At 62.2% G+C, this 22,764-nt stretch overlaps 1 protein-coding gene across 1 annotated transcript; it reads right to left on the reverse strand.

Moving 5' to 3' along the window:
- Positions 1–5,224: 5,224 nt before the first annotated feature.
- On the reverse strand, positions 5,225–16,336 carry MKNK2 (MAPK interacting serine/threonine kinase 2). The gene is made up of 13 exons (XM_032092644.1): positions 16,230–16,336; positions 14,180–14,261; positions 13,931–14,032; positions 13,712–13,809; positions 12,671–12,750; positions 12,103–12,176; positions 11,916–12,020; positions 11,525–11,580; positions 11,131–11,226; positions 9,558–9,752; positions 9,304–9,468; positions 9,158–9,201; positions 5,225–8,897 (listed from the first exon to the last, which is right to left on the reverse strand). The coding sequence occupies exons 1-13, from the start codon at positions 16,275–16,277 to the stop codon at positions 8,630–8,632; spliced, it is 1,413 nt and encodes a 470-aa protein (XP_031948535.1). The 5' UTR covers positions 16,278–16,336; the 3' UTR covers positions 5,225–8,629.
- Between the last annotated feature and the right edge of the window lie 6,428 nt (positions 16,337–22,764).

A 22,764-nucleotide genomic window follows, 5' to 3' on the forward strand; every position in this document is an offset into this window, starting at 1 on the left:
AGTGCTGGGGGTGAGGAGCCAGGGAGGTTTGGGCCGTGTGGAGCGAAGGTGAAGTGGGGGTTTTCCTTTCATGCTCTCACACACCAGCCGTTCCTCTGCAGCAGACCTAGGCCTCCACCATCCCCAGACCCCTGCTTTGTGCCCAGCAATTCCTCACAATAATCAGCTCGGAGTTACTGGCTGCTGCTGCAGACACAGGCCTGGAGCACCATGGGACACCACATTGCCAGGCCCACCACAGGTATTACCCTGCACAGACCAGGGAGCTGCAGCACCGTAATCCCTCACCTGGTCATGCCCTGCTGCTCCCAACATCCTGCTGGACCTGCTCAGCCAGAAACCACTGGCCAGTGTTGTCCCCACCGATGGCATCTCCTCGCCAGGCAGCACGAGGTGGAGATGGCGCGGGGGCAGGAGCTGGCTGCAAAGGAGAAGATTATTTAAGAGGCCATGCCACTGCCTCGCTGTGATCTCAGTAACTGAACCGTTAAAGTGATTTATTCTTCGCAGGGTAATTACATTCCCCCTCTCTCTGTTATCCATCCCCTAATCTGTGCTGCACACACATCCAGTCAGGGGCAGGCGTGTGGTCCGTGAGTCGATGTGTCAGGGGGGAGATGGCCTGGCTGCCCCTTCTCCTTCCTGTGCCTTGCTTCTGTAGCACACAGAGACGTGCTGTTTGTATGGATTGTGTGCTGTTTGTATGGATTGTGTGCTGTTTGTATGGACTGTGTTCTGTTTGTATGGATTGTGTGCTGTTTGTATGGATTCAACGCTTCCAGACCCTCACACAGCTCCGGGATCTCCCCATGAACCACTACAGCCGGACACAGCAGTGCTGCTACACCACTAATTTTTATAGAGAGCTTCCAACCTGGCTTTGTATCATGTTATCAATACCCATTTCTGCTGCATTCTGTGCTCTCAGGTTTTTTGCTGCATTTTTAAAGCTGCATTTCACATGGACAAGTTTGGGAAAATCCTGCGCAGAGTTCAGAGCTCCCATCTTAACAGTCCCTGTGCAGGCAGGAATGGGTAGGAGCCTTTGGAATCAGAGAATCACAGAACCATAGAATCATTAATATTGGAAAACATTTTTAAGATCATGTCCAACTGTTAGCCCAGCACCACCACCATGTTCACCACTAAACCTTGTCATCACATGTTTTTTGAACAGTTCCAGGGCTGGAAATACTTACAGCATTTTAGAGCAACTATTTAGAGTATTAAAAAGTAGTATTTTTCAGAGGAACAGTCCTTTTCCCTGTGAAATCTTGTTAATAATAACCAGGCGTTCAATACAGCCGCATTCTCTCTTAAAACGCTGCGTCCTTTACTCTTTCACACCGTTTGCTCGGCACATCGCTCCCCCTTTTCTGGCCCAGCTGCTTCCACGCATTTCAGCGTCAGGCTTTTCCCTCGGGGCCGCGCAGCCTGGCCGGTCCTGCTTGCGGGTGCTCCTTTCGGGCCAGGAACGTTAGAGGGAGCTGGAGACTCGCTCTGCCCGGCTGGAGGGTTGGGCACGGCTGGTGGCTGGCAGGGATGGCCTGGAGGCGCGTCCCAAGGGCCGGGGGGCACTGGCTGTGTGATCCCGCATTTCTCCAGCTCCAGGACTGCTGCCGGAGTGCCACTGAGGGGCCCCTGCCCTGCCTGGGAGGTGCAGGATCGCCCAGCCCAGCCCATGCTGGTGCTGGAGGCTGAAGCTTCTTCACCATAGCATTCCCTGCTCCCAAATCCCAGCAAATTCATCCTCGAGAAACTGTGGTGCCTCCGAGGGGTCGGTGTGCCTGCCAGGGGGGACGGGTGCTTCTTCATCACATGGGGAGGGGATTCCGCACCCATTCAGTCCTGATCTTCCCAGCACCACCAGCCTTCTCTGTGCCATGCTCACCGTGCCAGCCCTGCCACCCTGCATCAGACAGATCCTGGTTATTCAGCCCGTGATGAACTAAATAAGGGTGATTTGTGTTGTAGCAGGAGCCAGAGGCTTAACTCGGGACCAGCGTAAGGAAACACAGCCCTGGAAATAAGGGATAATGGCACAGAGATCTGTGTGGGACACTCACCATGGCACCGTGGGGTGGGGTGAGGTGTTTGCTGCAGCAACCCAGCACCAGCACCACGGTGATCCAGTGGTGTGTTAGACCTGAGAAACAAAAAGACAAGTGTCATACAGGAGACTTTACCATCCCAAAAATAAACCTGGGAACAAACGCTCCTTTAAAAGGCCTGGCGTCATTATTTCTGGGTCTGGTAGCCAACAGATTCCTTCAGAGATCAGGCACTGGGCTAAGGCAGTGCTGTTTTAGCTGGGGCATTCACAGGCTGAACAGGAGCCTCACCCCGGCAGTAACGCTGGGCAGGGAAATCAGTGGGTTCCAGCTGGTGGGATGAGGGCTGACCCCATCCAGGGCTGGACATGAAGGGTCTCACAAGGCTACGAGCAGCTGGAATTAAAGCAGTGGGACTGCAGTGCTCAGAGTTGGATAGCAGAGAACATCTGGCCTTTCTTCACCTCATGGAGGCAGGAAAATACATGTAGAATGTATGCTCCGAGCAAAAGCTGGGAATGCATGTTCCAAGCAAAAGCCAGGCAGATGCAGCCCTCCCCTGGCTGAGCAGCCAACAGAGGCATTTTGGGATGTAAGGAAGCTCTGAGGAAGACTGCATGGCAAAGACAGAGACATCCCGGGGTGAGCCAGAGGAGGGCAAAGTGCCAAGCCCTGTGCCTTAGCACCAAGCCTTGATCTAAACCTCCAGCCAGGTGAGAAGGTGACTCACGAGGCCCAGGACCCACTCCAGCCATGGGCACAGCTCTCATGGGTTTGGGAAAACCTGACCCTGCTCTGCTCCCACCAACCAACCAACCACAGCTCCCGGTGCCCATGCAATTCCACCCAGAGCTGGAATCCTGCGGGAAAACCAAAGCTGCACCCCGTGGCTCTCCAAAATCCACACTTTACCATCCAAAAACACAAACAAGGTTACCAAGGGCTTGTCCAGACCGTGGAGGAAACAGACATGCCATGCTGTGCCGGTGCCACCAAGGCTCCTGGTGCAGAGGGACCAGCCACAGGAAACACAGGCAGGGGCAGACCCGTGTGCTGGGCTCTGCTGGGATGCGCATCACACACTCCCTGAGATGACTTCAGAGGGAGAACCAGCACACACCAGTCAAAAATCCATTCTACCAAAAAACCACCCCAGATTGGTTTGTCTGGGTTCCCTGGATAGGAGACAGGATTCTCTGCAAAATGCACAGGAGTTCTTTCTTTCTCTGCCCCATCCCAGAAAATATATTAAAAGAACAAAAAGGAAAATTAAAACTTTCTTTGATCCAAAACAGCTGTTTTGCATCAAAACACACTTCACACCTTCCACTCTGCATTTCCCAGTGTGGGTTTGGGGTTCACTGATGGTTCAGGAGAGCAGTCTGGTCTCCGGCATGTTCCTCACTCCAGGATTGTTTTTTTGGGCAGATATTGAATCAAAATGTTGGCTAATCACCCAGATCATCATCTGTTACCAGCAGAGCCAGGCTCAGACCCAAAATACTGAGGACACTTCATGTTTGCTCCTGCCCAGCTGCCTCGGTGCCCTGGGCTGAAGCCAGATGTGACCCCACTGGCCACCCCAGCACTGCAGCCACTCAGATCCGATCATGACCTGATGGCTCCGTTAAATCCTGGAAACAGGCAGACTGGCACAAGCCACCGCGTCACCCAAAGCGTGGCTGAGCCCCTGCGTCAGCCAGGCCACCCCAGTGCTCTGCAGTGGCCCCTTCGCCCTGGGCCAGCGTGGGTGGCATCGGCGCTGCTCCTGCTGCAGGGCTTTTCTCCAATGCAAATCCACGCCGGGGTATTTATAGCGCCCTTATCCCGGCAGAGCCTATTTTGGGCTGATGCTCAGGCACCAGAGCAGCACAGGTTATTTTAACCCAGCGCTGGGTTATTTTCGGAGCTGCCCTTCTCCGCACGTGCTCAGGAACGGTTTCCAACTAGCAGGCGCTTTCTGGGGTTGGGGAAACTGGGGAAGGGGGAGAAGAGGGACCATTGCGAAGGAATTTCAGAGATTAAAATTTAAACCAGCATCTGCAGCAAAGCTGCCTCTGACACACCTGTCTGGGATCCACCTGGAATCCTGGAAGGAGGAAGGCAGGAGAGGAAAGATTCCTGGAGCACATAGCTGAGGGCCCAATGATGGTGAAACAACATGCAAGAGAGGAAGAAGAGCTGAGAGCTGGATGCTCCTAAAATGTCCAGAGTCACCAGCTGGTGGCCCCAGGCCCAGGAGGGAGCAATGGCTTTGTTCAACAGAGGCAGGAACAGCACCATGGGATGGGACATGCTCCTTATCCTCTGCATGCAGGGAGCCCCAGCTCTGTTCTCACCACATCCCATCCTGGAACAGCCAGGGAAGGGACACTTCTGGAGCCATCCTGTCCGGATCCAGATGCTGCAAGAAGCAGCTGTACCGTTTAGCAAGCAGTGAGCTGGATTCTCAGCAGTGGGGCTCTCTTACCTCAGAGCTGGGAGCAGCAGCTGGTCCATGGCAGAGCCCACAGCCCATTCCCCAGCCCAGGGCTGCCACGGATGGAGCTCTGCCAGGGCAGCAGCACCATGGCAATAGCCTCCAGAGAGATCCAGCTTCATGCCCCAGCATAGCAGCAGGGCCGGACAAGTCAGGATCTTTTAGTTTTCTTCTTTTTTTTTTTAATTCCACAGGGTCTTGCCTTACCTAAGTAAGGAAGCTCAGCAGGGCCTCTACAGCCTTTTCCCACACCCTGATCCCTAGCCTCCAGTCCCCACTGTCTTCCCTATCCCACCACACTTTCCCCTTGCCTCAGTGTCCCCCTCTGCCCCCTGACCCATGGAGGTGGGGGGGAGGATGTGCCAGGACTGTCCCTGGGGGTGGCAGGGCAGTCCCAAGGCCACTGGGTGCAGCTGGCAGGGAGCACAACCCTGCCCCATGACCTCCAGCTCCCATTGGGATTCAGCAGATCACACCATCCCGCTGGGAAACGTGAGTCAGGGCCTGAGCCACTGCCAGCCCCTATTCCTGGCATCCCATCCCAGCCACACTCCCAGCCCCCATGGGCCAGCAGCAGGCTGGGAAGGAGCAAGTGAAAATGGGGAAGGATTATGGTGGGAGCCACCCATACCCCCCAACTTGCCCAATCCCCCCTGCAACTTGCCCCACCTGCCACAGCCACCTGCCCACCACATAGGTCTCAATGCATTTTTATTAAATTCTTACAAAACAGAATACAAAATTCTGGCATCAACAATTGTTATAAAGGAAAACTTCAATTCAGCTGTATCAGGTCACCTGGTACATACAGTAAAGTGCTTCTTTTTGTTTGGTTTTTTTTTCCTTTTTTTTTTTTGTTTTTTTTGTCTTTTTTTTTTTTTTTTTTTTTTAGTATTTTCATTTTTATTTCCCAGCCAGCCCCCGAGCAGAGGCTGCTGTTGCACAAACCAACAGTGCGTTAACGTGACTCTTGTCGAACCAGCTTTGGCAGTCTTCATCAATTGTAAAGTGGAGAAAGCTTCTCCTGGTTTGATAAAAAAGAGTTAGCTTCACAGTAAACGTTTCTAACCAGTTCTAAGTCGAGTTAGTTGGCTGGAGGAAGGGCGGGGGGGGGGGGAAGGAGAAGAAGTGAAAACACTTAACATTTCCAGCTTAAAAAAAAATTTTTTTTGAAGTTGGTTTCCAAGATAGATGCTCTATGGGGGGAAAGCTTGGAAAGAGGAAGAGGAGGAAGAAGGGTGTTGGTGAGAGGGGGTCGCTGGTGCTGGACCACGGGAGCATCTGTCTGGAAACCGCCCTGGGAGGGGCGCTGGCAGCGGGGAGGGGAGGGCCCTGGCACAAGGGTGTCCCCAGCCATCCCAGCCCAGGCACCTGTGGGTGCCCAGCACTGCCACGAGCCAGGCTGGAGGTTTTCCAGAGTTGATCCCCGGCTCTAGAGGCATTTAAAGATTCTCCACCAATGCACAGACCTGGCCACGGGTCACCCCCGAGTGCCACGCCAGGAGCGCCGGGTCCAAACCAAACCCCCACCCAAAATGCGAAGCCGAACCCAGGCCAGGCTCGGATGCTCCTGGCGCATCCTCCAACTCCCACAAACTCCCACAGCATCTTCCAGCTGCACATCCCCGGCCGAGGACACCCACGGGGCACGGTCAGGGTCACCCAGGCCTTCCCCAGAGTGTGTGGTGGTTTTATGTTTATATAGATAGAAAAGAGATCGCTCTTACACCTGGGGAAAAAGGGGAAACTCAAGTTTGCCAACAAAAGCAGCACGGGGGACAGATAAATTTTGGAGACATCCCCCTGCCATCCCCTTCCCGTGATTTTTTTGTTTTTTAAAAAAAGGCTGCGGCGTGCAGCATCAACGATAGCTTCACAATACCAGCTCAAGGCATCGCGTACTGTACATCATTCAAGTATTTCTTAATATAAGACAACAAGGAATTATCTACAACTGATAAAACAAAATAAGCTATAAAAAGTAACAATGTACAATCAAGATGGATTTTTTTTTTTCTTTCTGTTAAGGGAGGCCTCTCCAGGGTGTCCCAGTGCCTGTGGGGAGGGGTCTCCTCTCACCACTGCCTTGCTCCTCCCCACCCGGCGCAGTGGGACCAGGGGGCACATGGGGGAGAGAGAGATCGCAAGTGCGAGGCAGTTTTGGGAGTGGGATGGGGATGGAGTCACCCTCCCTGACCCCCCTGGGTCAGCAGAAAGGCTGGGAAGGGTGAGAGAAGATGGCCCCTGCACTCAACTCCATCAACACCCAAGATCACCATCTCCCAAGATAACTCATGCACACCTCCCTGAAACAAAAAACAACATATATTGCATAGTATTGCTGTCAGCAGTCTTAAAATAAAAAGGAGAACTTCTTTTTTTTTTCCAGAGACAGCGACTGTCTTCAGCTGAAGACCCAGGGAAGTCTGTTCCCCAGCTCAGAGCTCCCAAACCCTCACCTGTGCACACGATGGGCTGAGGCTGCTTTTGCAAAATATAAAGCTCAAAGCACTGAGTCGGAAGGGACAGGAGGTGGCTATGAAGGGGGCACTGCCCTCCCAGCGGGATGGGGGCTGGCAGCGGGCACAGCTTGGGCAGTGCCTATGGCAGGGAGCAGGGGGTGTCAGGGGGATCTGGAGGCCAATCTGGCCCCAGGCGTGGGCACTGCTCGCCTGGACAGACCCAGAAACCAGCCAAGGGCCTCGTCCTGACTCAGCATCCCGAGTCCTCCCCACCCCAAAGCAAGAGGAAAGGACAGTGCCAAGCACACCCGAACACACATGAGCAGGGACGCACATGCATGACCATGCACACCAGTACTCCCCAGCCACTGAACACCCTGCTGCCCTGACCCCAAACCTTCCAGCCCCACATCCCGAGCTGTCCCCAGGCTGCTCCCCCGTGCCGTGGCCCTTGGGTGCTGCCACCAGCCCAGCTGCTCACCCACTGGCATCCCTGGGGCATTGGGCACCCTCTGTGCAGCCCGACCCTCCTGCCACAGCAGCCTCGGGGCCAGCCCGAAGCCACAGCAGGTCTCACTGTCCTGCAGCAGGTCCTGACACTCTTTAAGGGGGTCCTTGCTTTCCACAGAGCACACAACTCCCAGAGGGTGTTTCTGGCTGCTCTGGCCACCCTGAACACCTCATTCCCCCTTGCACCTTCACAAGGGCACAGCCACCAGCCCTTCCAAGAACCGGGGTGAAAACCTGACCTGGCACAAGAGCACAGCCCTGGATGCCCACGCATCCCCCGGGGAGCCACCAGCCGGAGCGTGGGAGGAAAGGAAGACATTTCTCCGTGCCCTGTAGAGAAGCACAGCCGGCAGTTTAAAAGCAACAATAATTAAAAAAAAAAAAAAAGAACAAAAAGAAAAAAAAGAAAGGGTCAAAAGAAAAGAAAAAGGGGTGAATAGCTTATTCTGGAAGCAGGATGCTGAGCAGAGAGGGTGAGTTGGGCACTGCTCCCTCGCTGGCACCGTCTCTCCCCAGCCCGAGCGGTTCCCTGCACAACGCCCACCGTGTCCCCATGGAGCAGAGCTGGGGACACCCCCGAGTACAGGACAGAGGGGCTCCCCACATCCCCCACACCTGGGAGGTGCTTCCCAGACCCCCAGGAAGGGGTTTTTGTGGGATCTACCCCAACATCAGAGAGAAACCTGCAGCTCCGAGGGGAGGGACGAGGTTAAAACGCAACTCCCGTTGTTGAAAACGCGACCGAGGGTCTTTTGTTCACAGTATGAAATGAGCTGAAATCGTCAAAGCAGCCGCGGATACAAAGAGTCCTTTGGTGTCAGGGAGGGGGGAAAATGTCAGAGGAGAAACCAAGAGTCGGGAAACAAAAGTCCATGTGTCTGTCAGATGTCCTTGAGTGTGCCCTGGGTGAAGCAACCTCACGCTTGATTTAATACCTTAAAAAAAAAAGATCTTAAACAAACCCTCCCACCCCCAGACCTACAAGATCAGCAAAACCTTGGAAACCAGCCACAGGGACGAGTCCTGATCTTGTCACTAGCCAGAAACGGTGGGGTTGGGGCGGAAAGGGGAAGAAAGAAAGGAGGAGAAGGGGGGACAAGGGGTACAGCAGGTGCGAGGGGCACCGCTCAGGCTTGGTCGGCCACCAGGACCAGCGGGGCCACCAGGTGCTGCCCAGAGGCCACTGCCTTGGCCAGGCTGCTCTTCTGCCGCCGCTTGGCCAGCTTGGACTCAGAGGGGGGGGAGAGCTGCATGGCCCGTGAGGTAGCTTTGATGATGATGGGTCGTGCTTCCTCCTCCGCCTCTTCCTCCTCGTCCTCGTCGTGCCGCGTGAGCTGGCGGTTGACAGCGATGGCCTCGGCGGCAAAGGAGGTGAGCTCTTTGGCACTGCTGTTCCTGCAGGGGAGGCACGGGCTCAGGGTGGGTGTGGAGGGCTGGAGGGAGGTCGGGGTCAAATATCCGGGTGTCCCTCCTCACATGCTGGCCATGCCAGACTGGTCAGACACCAAAAATATGGCCCAAACCCAAAGTGGCAGGGCTGCCCAGACAGAGAGTCATGCCAGAGCCCCCAAAAGGCAGAAGGAATGGACAGTAGTGCTGAGGAGTGGAGTCAGGATTCAGGGGGCTGAGGGTGTCCCAGGGCCACCCACACTCACCTCTGCAGGATGATGGGGGTTGGCAGGGTGTTATCCGGGGCACACTGCAACAAAATGCAGCCAGTCAGAGCCAGGAGTTGTGCAGAGGGGTGTTCCCCACCGTGGCTTTTGGGAGCAGAGAGCAGGGAGGGGACATCAACACTCACCCCCTGCACCCAGGGGTGCTCCAGGACCTGGGCTGCGCTGAGCCGCTTCTTGGCATCTCTCACCAGCAGCTTGGAAATGAGGTCTTTGGCTCCAAAGGAGATGTGTGCCCAGTCCTTGTCGGGAAACTCATACTTCCCCTCCTGGATACTCTCAAAGAGCATGTTCTGAGCAGGGAGAGAAATAACAGGGGCTCAGCCAGGAGTGCTACAGCCAAACGGGGGGTGGGTTGGGCGCTGCCGGGGTCCCCACGCACCTGGCAGGTGTGGCAGGCCTCGCCCCGGTCCCAGCCGCAGTCGGAGCCGCAGTGGCCCACAAAGGGGGGGTACCCGCTCAGCATGATGTACAGGATGACACCCAGGCTCCACAGGTCACAGCGCTTGTCGTAGATGGAGGCCTCCTCGTTGAAAGCTTCCACCACCTCCGGGGCCATGTACTCAGCTGAGCCGCACTGCGGGGACGGGGGGGTGAGCCCCGAAGGGTGGGGACCGATGGGGCAGGGGGAACCGGGAGGGTCCTGCCAGATCTACGGGGCTGCACCTCTGAAGGGAAGGTGCGGACATAGCTGCTCCCACCACATCACCCTGCTGGGTTTCCCATCACAGACCCACCTCTCTGGGCAGCTGCCACCCCGAAGGAAAAAAAAAAAAAGTAAAGCCTAAAGGGTGCAACCCCCACGGTTCAGGACAGCTGGACCCACAGCATTGCCACCACCCAACCGGCTCAGCAGGGCAGCCCCAACGCCTGGGAGTGGCCACGGGACACGGTGGGACGAGCCTGCTGTGCCTGTTCCTCTCCTGACCGTGCCTGCCCCTCTCTCCTGACCGTGCCTGCCCCTCTCTCCTGACCGTGCCTGCCCCTCTCCCCTCGCCGTGCCTGCTCCCCGGCCCGGCACAGGCGGAGCTGCCGCGCGGGATCCGGTGCGGGAGGAGTTAACCGTGGAGCAGGGAGAGGCAGAGCCAGCGGCCCCATTCCCCTATCGCTCCAGGGACTCTGGGGCTTTCCAGCACATGACCCGCAGCCCACACAGGCCCCGTGACCAGGGCAGAAAAGAGCTGCAGCCAGCAGATAATCGCCCCGTAACGAGAGAGGCCTCCTGACGAGGGGCCTCTCCAGCCCCAGCAGCTGATGCCACCGCAGGAAAACAACCCAGCCCCGATCCCGGTGGGAATGCAGCGGCCGTCCCGCTCCGCCCCCCACGGGCTGACAACGGGGAAACTCGGGACACCCCAGGAACTCAGAGCCCGCCCCGGGAGGAGGGCAGGCGTGGAGGAAGGAGGGGGCTGGGGTGTTCTGGCACCCGCCTCTGCTGGGCTCCGCCCTCCCCGACACGTTCGCACCCCAAAAAAGCCGGGGTGCAGCGCGATACCCCGCACGGGGCGCACCTGCGGCTGGCGATAAGGAGAGCGGGGCTTTCTGCAGGAGATGGGGATCTGCGCGACACGGGGACACTGTCGGGGTGTCCACCCTGCACCCGCAGCAGGCTCAGTCCCCTCTCCCTCGCCCACGAGCCGGGGAACCACGGCGGCCCCCGGCCCGGTGCTGACCCAGTTCTCCCCGGCAGGCTCGGCGCAGCCGCCGCGGCTGCTCGGGCTGTTGCTAAGGCTCACGGCAGCCCGGGCGCTGCGCCAGCCCCCGGCCCCCCCGCGTTATGTAACCACATCTCGCCTGCCACGGCGGGGGGGACGGCGGGGGACACGCAGCATCGGCGACAGCAGCGACGAGCAGGGGGGTGGCCATGCATAGCCCTGCTCTCAGAGCCTGCGGGGCAGCTGGGGGGGTCCCCGGGGACAGACCTCCCCCACAATGCGGGGGTCTCGTGCACTTACCGGGGTGAGCAGCTCCGGGGTGGAGATGGGGGAGCAGTCGCCGTTCAGTTTGATGCCACTTCCCAGGTCAAAGTCGCAGATCTTCACTGGGGAGACCTGGGGAAAGGGGGGGGGAAGGAGTGGTCGGTGACCCCCCGGCATCCGCCAGGAACCACAGCCGGCAGCCCCCGGGGACCACGGCGCTTTCAGGCCACAGCTGCTCAATGCCAGGTCATGTCATGCTTCACACCACGCTGTGCTGTGGCATATGGGGGCTGTGTGTGTCCCTGACAGGACCTGGTGTGTGTGTCCCCGGGCAGGACCCTCCTGCACCCCCTAGCCCAGGACTCACCCCACTGTGCCCACCCCCCCAGGCAGCACACCCTGCACCCAACCCCGGCTGCTCCACGCTCACCTGGTCCGGGCTCTCACACAGGATATTTTCTGGTTTCAGATCCCTGTGTGCAATCCCTGGGGGCAAAAGAGCCAATGAGGGTAAAAATCCCCCCCTACAAGACCGCCACAGTGTAAAGTCTGGGGGTGGCACGGGGACCCCTTCCTCCCCACCCCAAATCACTGCCTGCACCCTGCCAAAGAGCAAAATTTGCTGCTGGCTCCAAATCCCAACTGAACTGGAAGAACAGGATCTGCACCACAAAAAGCCTTGTGATGCAGCTGGGCCTGACCCTGCACGCTGGGACGGGCACTGTCCCCTGGGCAGGAGGATGGGGGGAGGCAGTGACACCCCCGGGGGGGCCAGCACACCCCAGGGTGTCCTCAGCGGCACCTGGGACATCCCAGCTCACCTTTGTTGTGCAGAAAGTGCAGGGCGCTGGCGATATCCTGCACCACCACGCTGGCCTCCAGCTCGTTGAAGTGACGTCTCCGGTGGATGTGGGTCAGGATGGAGCCTGTGGATGGGTAAGAGCAGAGCTGGGGTTTGGGGGGGGGGTCCTGCTGCCCCAGCTCCGCCCACCCCGGCACCGCACTCACCTCCCCTCATCTTCTCAAACACCAGGTAAAACCTCTCCTCCTCCTCGAAGAACTCAATCAGCTCCAGGACATTTCTGCAGGGACCATGGCATCAGCCCAGCATCCCCCAAAACACCTCCTGGGGTCCCCCCCACACCCCCAACCAGCACAGGATCCCGGGAGGGATGTGGGATGGGAAAACTGGGTTTGCAGTGATTGAAACCACACGGCCAGGGCCCCCCTGGCCACATTCCAGCAGGGAGAGGGGCTTGCAGCGCCCGGCTCCGCTCCTCCCTAATTGCTCACAGCCCCTCCTGGCTCGCTCACCCGCCCCACACACAGCCCCGCTCAGCAGCAGGGGCTCGGCTCAGCCCTCGGCTCGGCTCCAACTTGGCCACCAAGGCCCTCGTCGTCATGGCAAACTCTGAACGTCCCCTCTGAATGCTCCATCGCGGCCACTGGGGCCAAGGGCCAGGAGCGTGGGGCAGAGGGCGGCCTGGCTGTGGCCCACGGGTGTCACAAGCATCAGCCCGGTCTCAGCCCACTCCCCGTGCCCACCGTGGGGGATGCAGCGGCTGCCCCGCCATACCTGTGTCCCTGGCACTGATAGAGCATCTCCACCTCCCGGAAAACCCTGCTCCGGATGTGTCCCAGGCGCTTCTCTATGATCTGGAAGGCAAAGAGGGGGAGGCTCAGGGAGAGGCAGCGCTGCCAGGGAGGGGCCGGGGTACCCCTGCCTCACCAGCGCGGGGACCCGCGGGGCCGGGCGGGGTTAAGGCAGCAGAACAGGCTGTTCCCGGCGCTGGTGCCAAGCGGCAGCGGCCGTGCCAAGCCGCTCCCTCCGGGGCCGGGGCCAACAGAGCTCCACGTGACGCTGGAGCACCGGCACAGCAAAGGGCCCTATGCCCCACTGGGCGCTGGCACAGCGGGGCTCGGTGGCCGTGCCAAGCGTGGACAGGGGGACACCCCACGCAGGGGAGGGCAGCTGGGTGCCCTCATTGCCCTTTGGGGCACACTGAGCACCCCACCGCCACACACAACCCCTCCCTGCTGCCTCAGGTTCCCCACTGGGGCACCCAAAGGCCCCTGTGGAGCGATGGGGGAGGCCAAGCTCCCCTGGCATTTGGCTGCATTTTGACACAGGGCCCATCCCAGCCCCCCCGTGCCATGGCTCAGAGTCTGTGGGGTGCAGGGCCACGGGACCACCGTCCCTGACCCCAAAAGCAGCTGGCTCACCCCAATCCCCTCCAGCACCGGGATGGGAGAGACCTCCCTGGGGCAAACAGGAGGTGACCACCCTGCCAGCACCACATGCCCCTGCCTGCTCCAAGTCCCCAGACACATCCCGAGGGCTAATTTAGTCTCCCGTGTGCCCTCATTGACAGGGAGAGCAGCATGGCTCAGGGGGGAGGGTCACCAGGGACCCCGAGCTAGGTGGTGGCAGAGGCTGGCGTGCCACCATCACAGCCCAGCCCTGCCGCACTCCTGCCCCTCTCCTTCCCCTCCAGTCCACAAAGCCGTAGTCCTGGGCCACCACTGATGGTCCTGGGCCAGCTGGGAGGGCCGAAAGGGAAACTGAGGAAGGAGGTGAGAGGGGGGTGGTTCTGCAGCCCCAGTGGGGGAGCTTTACCTTCACCGCGTACTCCTTGTTGGTGATGAGGTTCACGCAGGACTGGACTCTGGCGTGGGCCCCTTCTCCCAGCACCTCCTCCTGCAGCTGGTAAACATCTGGCAAGGGAGAGGTCACCTGAGCTGCTGGCCCCACCGCACAGAGCCTGGGGACACCAGGAGGGCCCAGCCCTGCCCCAGGCCAGGGGGACCCCTGAGGTTCCCGAGCAGCCCCACTCACCTTCGAACCTGCCGGAGAAGCTGTCGGTGGCTCTGCAGCGCTTCTTCTTCTTGTTCCTTTTCTTGGCGTCAGGGATGTCGATGGGTTGACTTGAAGGCATGTCTGTGCCAGAGCAAAGCCAGCGGTGTCAGCCATCCCTGTCCCCCCACAGCTCCCCCAGCACCGCTGGGCAGCCCCCCAAAGCCTTCAGGGCCAAAATCCCAGGGGGCAGGATGGGAGGAGCCCCATGAGGAGACACCCGTGACTCACCGGGACGGGACGGGCACTCGAAGTTGAAGACAGGCTCCAGGTGGTTGGACTGGTCAAACTCCAGGTCAAAAGGGTTTTGCCCCTGTGGGAGTCAAGAGCAGCACTGAGGTGGCAGCCGCTGGATCAGCCACCACCAGTTGCTACCCCGAGTCCAGCATGGACACAGAGCCCAGCACACTCTGGCTCCTGGGACACACTCTGCTCACTCCCTGGGGTGCAGGACACCAGCTCATGGAGGGACACAGCAGAGCTCCAGAGAGAGCCAGGGGACGAGGAGGAAGGCTTTGACCACATCTCCTGATGGGGACAGCGCTGCAGGATTGCTCCTCCAGCCAGCCCCAGGCCAGCACACAGGGGATGATGAGAGGGACCGCGGCCGCCCACACCAACCCAACCCCAAATCTCCACCCAAACCTGAACCACAGTGAGGTAGGAGGGGGAGGAAGAGAAGCCACAGGGCAGAACAGGCTCCAGAGCCACCCCTCCATGTCCTCCCAGCTCCCTGCAAGGTCACGGTGGCTGGAGCCTGCTCTGCCCTGCTCCAGTGGACATCATGTCCCCAGGCTGTGGGACACCCCCGACCCAGCAGGATCAGGCCTCATTCCAAACCCTCCTGCACCCCAGGCTCCACGGAGGGCATGGGACCTGCTCCTTCCCTCACGCTGAACCCCAGCAGCACCCGAGGGGACATGGGGACCCTCTGCTTCCTGCTCCCCTGAGCCACCCATGGGACGGGGCAGCGCTGGGGGAGAAAGGGCCCCGTCCTCCCCAGGATTATGAAATCTGTTTGGGTGGAGGTGGCAGCTCCAGCGGCGTTCCCAAACCCGCCTGGTGCCCGGGCCGGCTGCCAGCCCCAGCACGGCCAACCCTGGCCACCGCCAGAAACACCCAGAACGTGCCTGTTTACTGCAGCCCTGGGGGGCCGGGGGTCCCCAGGCGGAACGGGGGGGGAGCTTCACACCAGGAGCACCCCCCCACCAAGCACCACTTTGGATCTCCGGGGCCAAAATTCTCCTGTGCTGCATATTGCCAGCTTTCCTCCCCCTCAAATCCTGGATTTGGGGGGTGCAGCATCGCCCCGCAGCTGCTGCCCCCCGGGACAAGCCCCGGCAGGATGGGGGGGGGGGGGACAAGGCCTCCGGGAGAGGTCCGGGGTGTACGGGGGGTGGGCAGGGGGCGTACAGGGGGGCACTGGGGGGTAACAGGGGGCAGGGGGCCCTGCCAGCTGCCGCAGCACTGCCACACAAAGGTCTGGGGGATGGGAGGCTGCGCACCGGCTCCATCAGCACAGCCGAGGTGTCCGCCCCGCCTCCATCCCCGGCCCCCGCGGGGGACACGAACCCCGGCCAGAGGCCACACGAGCAGGAGGGGGGGTCACCGCAACGAGGGGGCGGGTTCGGGGGACCCCCCGCACCCCTGAGCTGGAGCGAAACTGAACAAAGGACCCCCCAGCCCGCAGCTAGGAAGCGGCTCGGGAGGGGGGAACCGAAAGGAGCGGGACCACGGAGACCCCCCGCACACCCCGACGTGACAGCGGCGGGGGGGTGCGGGGGGGGTGACGGGCCCGGGCTGGGGGTGCCCAGGGCATCCCGGGGTGGGCGGCGCTGCGGGATCGACCCTCGCACGGTCCCAGCGGGCAGGGCCTGGGGAGCCCCGAGACCACCCCCACACGGCTGCCGGACCAGGACGAAGGCGTGCAAGCGGGCGGGGGGAAAGTGCAGCCCCCACACCCACGGAGGATCCCCGTGGGAGCGGCAGCATCCCAGCGCCCACCCGGGGGACAGTGGGGACGACACTGACCCAACCCCCGGGAGCACCGCGACCTCCGGGACGGGGGGACAGGGGGGTCCCGCTGCTCGGTTCCGGTGGCAGCGCCCCCGGAGCTCCTCAGTTTGGAGGGTGTCGGGGGTGGGAAGCACCCGGGCCCCCTCCGTTCCCGGGCAGGGGATGCAGCGATGCGGGCGCACCCCGGCCCTGCCCGCACCCCGGCCCCGGAGCCCCCCAGAGCCGCCCCCGAGCATCCCCGTGGGGGCGGGGAGCAGCCCCTTACCTTGAAGGAGCGGTGGAATCCCGGGATCTCTGACTTCTTCTGCACCATCTTGCTGCGGGGGGGGGCGGGGGGCGGCGTTGCTGGGAGAAATGAGGGGGGGGCGGCAAAATAAAAAAAAAGGGGGGTGGGGGGGAGGGAGGCGGAGGGACGGGCAGAGCCGGAGGGGAGTCCGGGGGGTGGCCGAGACCTGCGGGGAGAGGAGGGGGCGGGAGGGGGGGGGGGGGTCAGCCGGTTGCGGCCCCCCCAGGTGGTGCCCGGTTGGCCCCCCCGAGCCCCCCGGCCCGGCGCTCACCGGCGCGGCCCCGCAGAGCCGCCGCTGCTGGTGTTACCGCAGCCCGCACCGCCGCCCGCTCCGCTCCGCGCCGCTCCGCCGCCGCCGGGGGGGACGCGCCGCCCCCGCCCCCGCCGCCTTTATAGGCACGGGCACGGCCCCGCCCCGCCCCGCCCCCCGCTCCGCGGACACCCCCCCGCCGCGCCCCGGGACGGGGACACCCCGCCGGGGACACAGGCGGCCACCCCGGGCATACAAACACCCCCCCCGCGAGGGTCACAAACACCCCCCCGGACACCCACTGGGGACGCGAACGACCCTCCGGGTACCCACCGGGACACAGACCCCCCCCCCGGGGGCACCCATCGAGGACACAGAGCCCCGTCCCCGGGCACGCAAACACCCCCCCCCCCCCCCCCCCGCCCCGGGACACTCCAGAGCCCCGGGCACACACCGGGGACACAAACACCCCCCCGGACACGCAAAAAGCCCCCCCGGACACCCCAATTCCTTCTGGAGACACAAAGACCCCCGCGGGTACTCACTGGGGACACAGCCCCCCTAAGGGGACACACACACCCCCTTCCCAGGCACCCACCCGGGACCCCATCCCCCCCGGATACCCTCTGGAGACGCCTCACCCCCCTCGGGCACCCCCGTCGCTGCACCGGGGCACCCTCTGTGCTGCTCCGGGAACCGGGACCCCCCCGGCACCCTCCTGTGGTGGGGGGGAGGCTGGGGACACCCCCCGGAGGGGTCCCTGCACCCCCACACCCGGCACGCTCCTGTGCTGCACCCACAAAGGGTGCACAAGGGACACCCCTTTGCCACCCCCCCGTGATGCACCCAGGGACAGGGACCCCCCTGCCACCCCCCTCCACTGCACCCATGGACAGGGGCACCTCCATTCCCCCCCCGAATGCGCCCACGAACACGGGCACCCCCCGCATCCCTCAGACCCCCCTGCACTATTTTAGGGAACAATGGCATCCCCCAGGCACCCCAATTCCCCCCTCCCCCCTTCAGGCACACTTGGGCACAGGGATGGGGGCAGCCCTGGACACCCCACCGCGCACCCGAGGACAGGGACACCCCTTGGGGACCCCCTGCACCGGGACAAGGACACTCCGGCTCCGTGTTCGGGGCGCTCATGGCAGGGGGGTGGGGGCCCCCTGAGCTCCCCAGCCCACCCGGGTCACGAGTGGGGCAGAGCTCAGCCCGGCCTGCAGCGAGGGGGGGAGCGGAGCAGGGCGGTCACGTCCCTCTGTCCCCGCGGGCCACCATTGGCCGTGGGGAGCAGGGTCGGGAGCAGGACCCCCTCCCGGTGACCCCGTGGGAGCCCCTCACCACGCGTGTGTGCGCCTGTCCCCCCCCCGCCCCGTGTGACGCCAGCGGGGCTGAGAACAGACGCGCTCGTTGCGCGAAGCGGCTGCGCCGGGGCCGATGGCTGCGGCACCGCGGTGACTTCACCGCCCGCCCCGCGCATTGGCTGCGCCCGCCGCCGCCACGGCAGCCCCGAACCCCCCCGTCACAGCCACCGGCGGCCCCGGACCCCCCCCCCGGTCACAGCCACCGGCACCCCCGGACCCCCCCTGTCACAGCCACCGGCTGCCCCGGACCCCCCCCTGTCACAGCCACCGGCTGCCCCGGACCCCCCCTGTCACAGCCGCCGGCGGCCCCGGACCCCCCCCGTCACAGCCACCGGCAGCCCCGGACCCCCCCTGTCACAGCCGCCGGCGGCCCCGGACCCCCCCTGTCACAGCCACCGGCAGCCCCGGACCCCCCCTGTCACAGCCACCGGCAGCCCCGGACCCCCCCTGTCACAGCCGCCGGCGGCCCCGGACCCCCCCTGTCACAGCCACCGGCAGCCCCGGACCGCCCCTGTCACAGCCACCGGCAGCCCCGGACCGCCCCCCCGGTCACAGCCACCGGCAGCCCTGGACCCCCCCACCCCCACTATCGGCACCCCCGGACCCCCCCGGCGCCTCGATCGCCACCCCTGGAACCCCCCATTACTGCTATCGGCACCTCCGGACCGCTGTTCCCACCGTCATCGGCACCCCCGGACCCCCCTCACTGCCAGAGGCACCTCCGGCTCCCCCTCCTCACCGATATCGGCACCCCCGGACCCCCCTCACTGCCACCGCTGTTCCCAGACCCCCCTCACTGCTATCAACACCCCTGGACCCTTCTCCATCTCCATCGGCACCCCCAGACCCCCCCTCACCGCCATCGGCGCCTCCCCTGTCCCCCTCACCAGCGCCGCGGCCCCGGCCCTGCTCTGCCCCCCGCCCTCTGCTCCCCCGCTGCTGCCTGGAGGGGATTTGCATCGCCCCCAAGCCCAGTGCCAGCCTGGCGTGGGGTCACCCCGGCGGGGTCCTGCCCACCCCCCTCCCAAAATCTGTCGAAATTCCTGTTTTTCCAGGCCCTGATGGCGTCTTCTGCATCCCGTGCCAGGCAAACCGGGCATCCCGGGCCTTTGTTTGTTGACGCTGCTAATGAGGGCTCCCCAGCTAGTCCGGGCTGGGGGGATGAGTGGTGGTGCCCCCACTACTGGGGGGTCTGCAGGGGGACAGGGATGGTCCCTTCCCCTCCTGGGGCTCCTGAGGAGCCACGCACTCCTAAATTGTGCCCGGCACCATGTAGGTCACGGAGCCGGGAATGACAGGGCAGCAGAGCCGGCACCCACAGCCCCGGGGCCACCCAGGGATGCCTGGTGTGGTGGGGCCACCCAGGGCTGGCTGGGGGCTCGCCCAGCCCACGGGGGTCCTGTCACGGTGTGGGAATCTGGGGCAGTGGCAGCGTGGTCACTGCGTGTGCGATGAGCGTGCAGCGTGTGCTCTCCGTGTGCTGGCTGCGTGTCCCGTCACCCGCGTGTTCTCTGCGTGCTCCCCACATGTCACTGTGCCCTCTCTGCACGCCCAGCATGTGCTCACTGCCCACCCCGTGCTCCCCGTGTGGCCCTGGAGGGACCTTGGGATCCTTGGGATGCAGGGAGCGTGTTTGCCTGTGCTGTGCTTGTCACATGTGCTTTGCACACTCAGTGCACACTCACACCACGCTCCCTGCACACTCAAGGGGACGTTTCCAGCCGGGTGTGGCAACAGCATCGGGTCTCAGCTGCCGGGTGCAGGGACACTGGGACAGCCTCCAAATCCTCCTGCTTCCCTTCCCAGTGCTCGTCCCTGTGGAATTGGCTGCCAGGGAACATGCACAAAACCGCACACGTGTGTGCAAGGGCAGTGTCGGCCGGGGGGTGTTTGCACCAACACTCACACGGACACATGATCACGGGTTGTTTTTTGCCTGCACACTTGCTTATCCCAGTGTGCCACCCGTGTTTCCCCCACAGGACCAGGGCTCTCCCTCTCCCCCTCACCTGATGGGTGCAGGGTCCAGCCAAAATCCCTCCTTCGGGCCCAGCCTGGTCCCCAGGCCTGGGCCGCAGCAGGTCCCCGCACTGGTGGCTCCTGCTGTGGGGACACAGGTGCCCATGGACAGTGGAAAGGGCCCCGCTGGCCCCAGGGAGCGCTGGCAGCTCACAGGCCTCAGCACAGGGCTTCCTAATGTTTTTACAGGGAAACACAGATTTAGATGCATTTGAGCCCCCCAGCCCCCTCCCTGCTCCTGATCACATCCAGCGTCCCAGGGGTGCAAACATGGGGCCGGCAGCAGCAAATCCCCCATGTCCCAGTCCTCACCAGGATCCACTAATGGTGAGCCCCCTGCTGCGTCCCTAAGGTGCCACCTGTCCCCACACCTCTGTGTGCCACCAGGACCCACAACCTTGTGGGGTCTCCACAAGCTGTTGGAGCCCCACACTCCAAGACTGGCCGAGGGAAAACAGGAAAGTGAGTGGGGCTGTGCCGGAAGGCGGCTATTGTTGGCCAGGGAGCAGAGGGAGCGTGAGGGGCCAGAGGCATCGTGGCCACCCTGTCACCCCTCCGTGCCCTGAGCTACTCGTGGCTGCCCACTCTCCCTGGATGTGCCCCAACGTGGGCAGGCTCAGGGCTGTCCGGGGCTTCCCCTCCCACCCTGCTTCTCTGCTTTGGAAGGGAAAATAAACAAATCTCCTTTTTCTGTGTGTTACTTCCCCGGCCCAAGGAGGGCCCAGCTTCCCGGCCCTGGAAGCAGGAGGATTTGGAGCCCTGGCTCTGTGTCAAATGAAAAAATCCTGCAAGAAACCTGGAATTTCCTGCTGGGCAGAAACCCGGAGGTTTGACACTCCTGGTGCTGGGGTGGGATAGGAGGGGTGGGAGGGACGGGGGACACGAGGGACAGAGGGGACACACCCCACCCCACGCCCAAGGCACACACCAGCTCACGGCTCTGCTGGTTCCTGTGCCGGTGGATCCTCGATCTTCCTCCTCGCCTTGAAGCCACTGGGGGAGTTTTGGCAGCTCCTGCCAGGCCTCCAGTGCACCCCAAGTCCCCACCCTGCCACCGTGGGGTTCTCCCAGGGACACGGCCCTGGTCCCTCCCCATCTGCTGCAGGAAGGGGCCGGGGCGAACCCTGCTTGGCTTTCCCAGCTCCTGCTTTACCCCCACAATTTGGGGCTGCCCCCCTTGCCCAGGACACCCCCAGCAGAGCTGCCCAGTGTGTCTCAGGGACAGCTGGGGGACAGGCAGGGTGATGAGGGGGATGGTGGTGTCGTGCCTCAGTTTCCCCAGCTGGAAGAGGTGCCATAAGGTGAGGGAGCAGCTGGAACCCAGCATGGAAGCTGAAGGGAAGTGTGTCCTGAGGGAGGGTACAAACACACCGGGGGTGGTTTCACCCCAAAAAAGCCCTTCAGGGGAGGGGCCAGTTCAATGGGGAGCATCCTCCATCCCCCATCACCCAGCAGTCCTGGCCTTGACACCCTACACTAGCCAAATCCCAGGGGACAAGGACACGGAGATGGTGGGACTGGGACAGGGCTTGGCCCAGGGATCTACTGGAAAGATGGATCAAGTTACTCCAGGAGGGAAATTCCTGCAGCCCCCAAAGCAAGGACCAGGAGCTGCAGGAACTGTGGGTTTGGGGTGTCTGGGGAGAAGGGCAGGGAGGGGGCTCATGCTGTGCCACAGTGGGAGTCCTGTCTTAGTTGACAGCAGCAGATGGGAAAAGCATTTCCAGGATGATTTTAAACCCCCCAGGCTCTTTTCATCCTCCTCCATCCTCCCAATTCCCTGGGAAGGGGGGAAATCTGCAGAGGCAGCCCTGACCCACTGCAGCTGGGTCACTCTGGGACAGCACCGGCAGCGCAGGGATGTGGCAGGAAGAGATGCAGGCTGGCACGTCGCACATTTTCTTAGGAGGAGAAAAACTCCCAAACCACCAAAAAATTCCCCCTGCTCCCTTGGAAAGGGCACTGAAACCACAGCAGGGCCTGTACACCCCGTGCGGGAGGACGTGGGTGCCACTGGCCGTGTCCCGGCAGCCTCTGGGGTTGGCAGGGATTTGTTCACCAGGACCAAAAATGATCTTGGGGCCCCTTCTCCTGGTAAAGCAGCGGGTGAGGAGGGACCTGCTGTCCCTGTGGGGCCCGAGCAGCAGGTGCTCTCGGTATCAGTGTCAGGGGATGGGACATGTCCTCCCTGCTCCAGCAATTTCCCAGAAGCATTCCAGGTCCTGCCCATGTTCCTGGAGCTGCTGGCCCCTGGCCTGGCCTGCGCCATACAAGGGAGAGGGAGCACGTGCCATGCTGGTGGCTGTTCTTTGTCCCAGGAATGGCTGTCACCTCCTCCATGGAGTCCAAAACCAGAGTGGAGCAAACCCAGCGCCCTGTTCTGTGTGGATCAGCTGGGGGGCTGCCAGAGACCCTGGGGAATCTGGCCCCAGAGGCATCAGCTGTCCAGGGAACACAGAACAAACAAAAAGCACATTACAGAGCTTGGAAAGTGTCCAGTGCCCGTGGAGGGATGAGGGACGGAGGCACTCCCAAGGTCTGGGGCTGAGTGCGACAGCAGAGCTGTGCAGGGACATGTCCTGTGCCACCTGTGCTGCCGTTTCCCCGACTCAAAAGGTGCATGGAATGAGGCAGCACCTCCTGGGGATGGGAACTCAGTCCATGGGCCCATGGTCCCCACGGCCCCTCAGGGGGTCCCCCCGCTGTCTCTGGGACAGTGCCCAGGGCTGGAGGGGCAGGACAGGGCAGCTTAAGGACATTCTTGTGTCACAGCCCAGCCCCAGCAACGCTCTGAGCAGGATCTGCTGGACAGGGAGGTGGTGGCAGGTGGGGACATCCTTGTCCTCACCCAGTGGGACATGGCTCTGGCACCTGT

This window comes from Corvus moneduloides, chromosome 28 (assembly GCF_009650955.1).
Source record: "Corvus moneduloides isolate bCorMon1 chromosome 28, bCorMon1.pri, whole genome shotgun sequence".
NCBI lineage: Eukaryota > Metazoa > Chordata > Aves > Passeriformes > Corvidae > Corvus > Corvus moneduloides.

Bases quoted from the DNA above. Each gene is read 5' to 3' on its own strand.
- MKNK2 (XM_032092644.1), bottom strand. From the start codon at position 16,277: ATGGTGCAGAAGAAGTCAGAGATCCCGGGATTCCACCGCTCCTTCAAG. The intron at 14,033-14,179 runs GTGAGTCACGGG...GCTCTGGCACAG, and splicing joins CGAGTGCCCGTCCCGTCCCG to ACATGCCTTCAAGTCAACCC. The intron at 9,753-11,130 runs GTAAGTGCACGA...CCGTCCCCGCAG, and splicing joins CCCCGGAGCTGCTCACCCCG to TGCGGCTCAGCTGAGTACAT.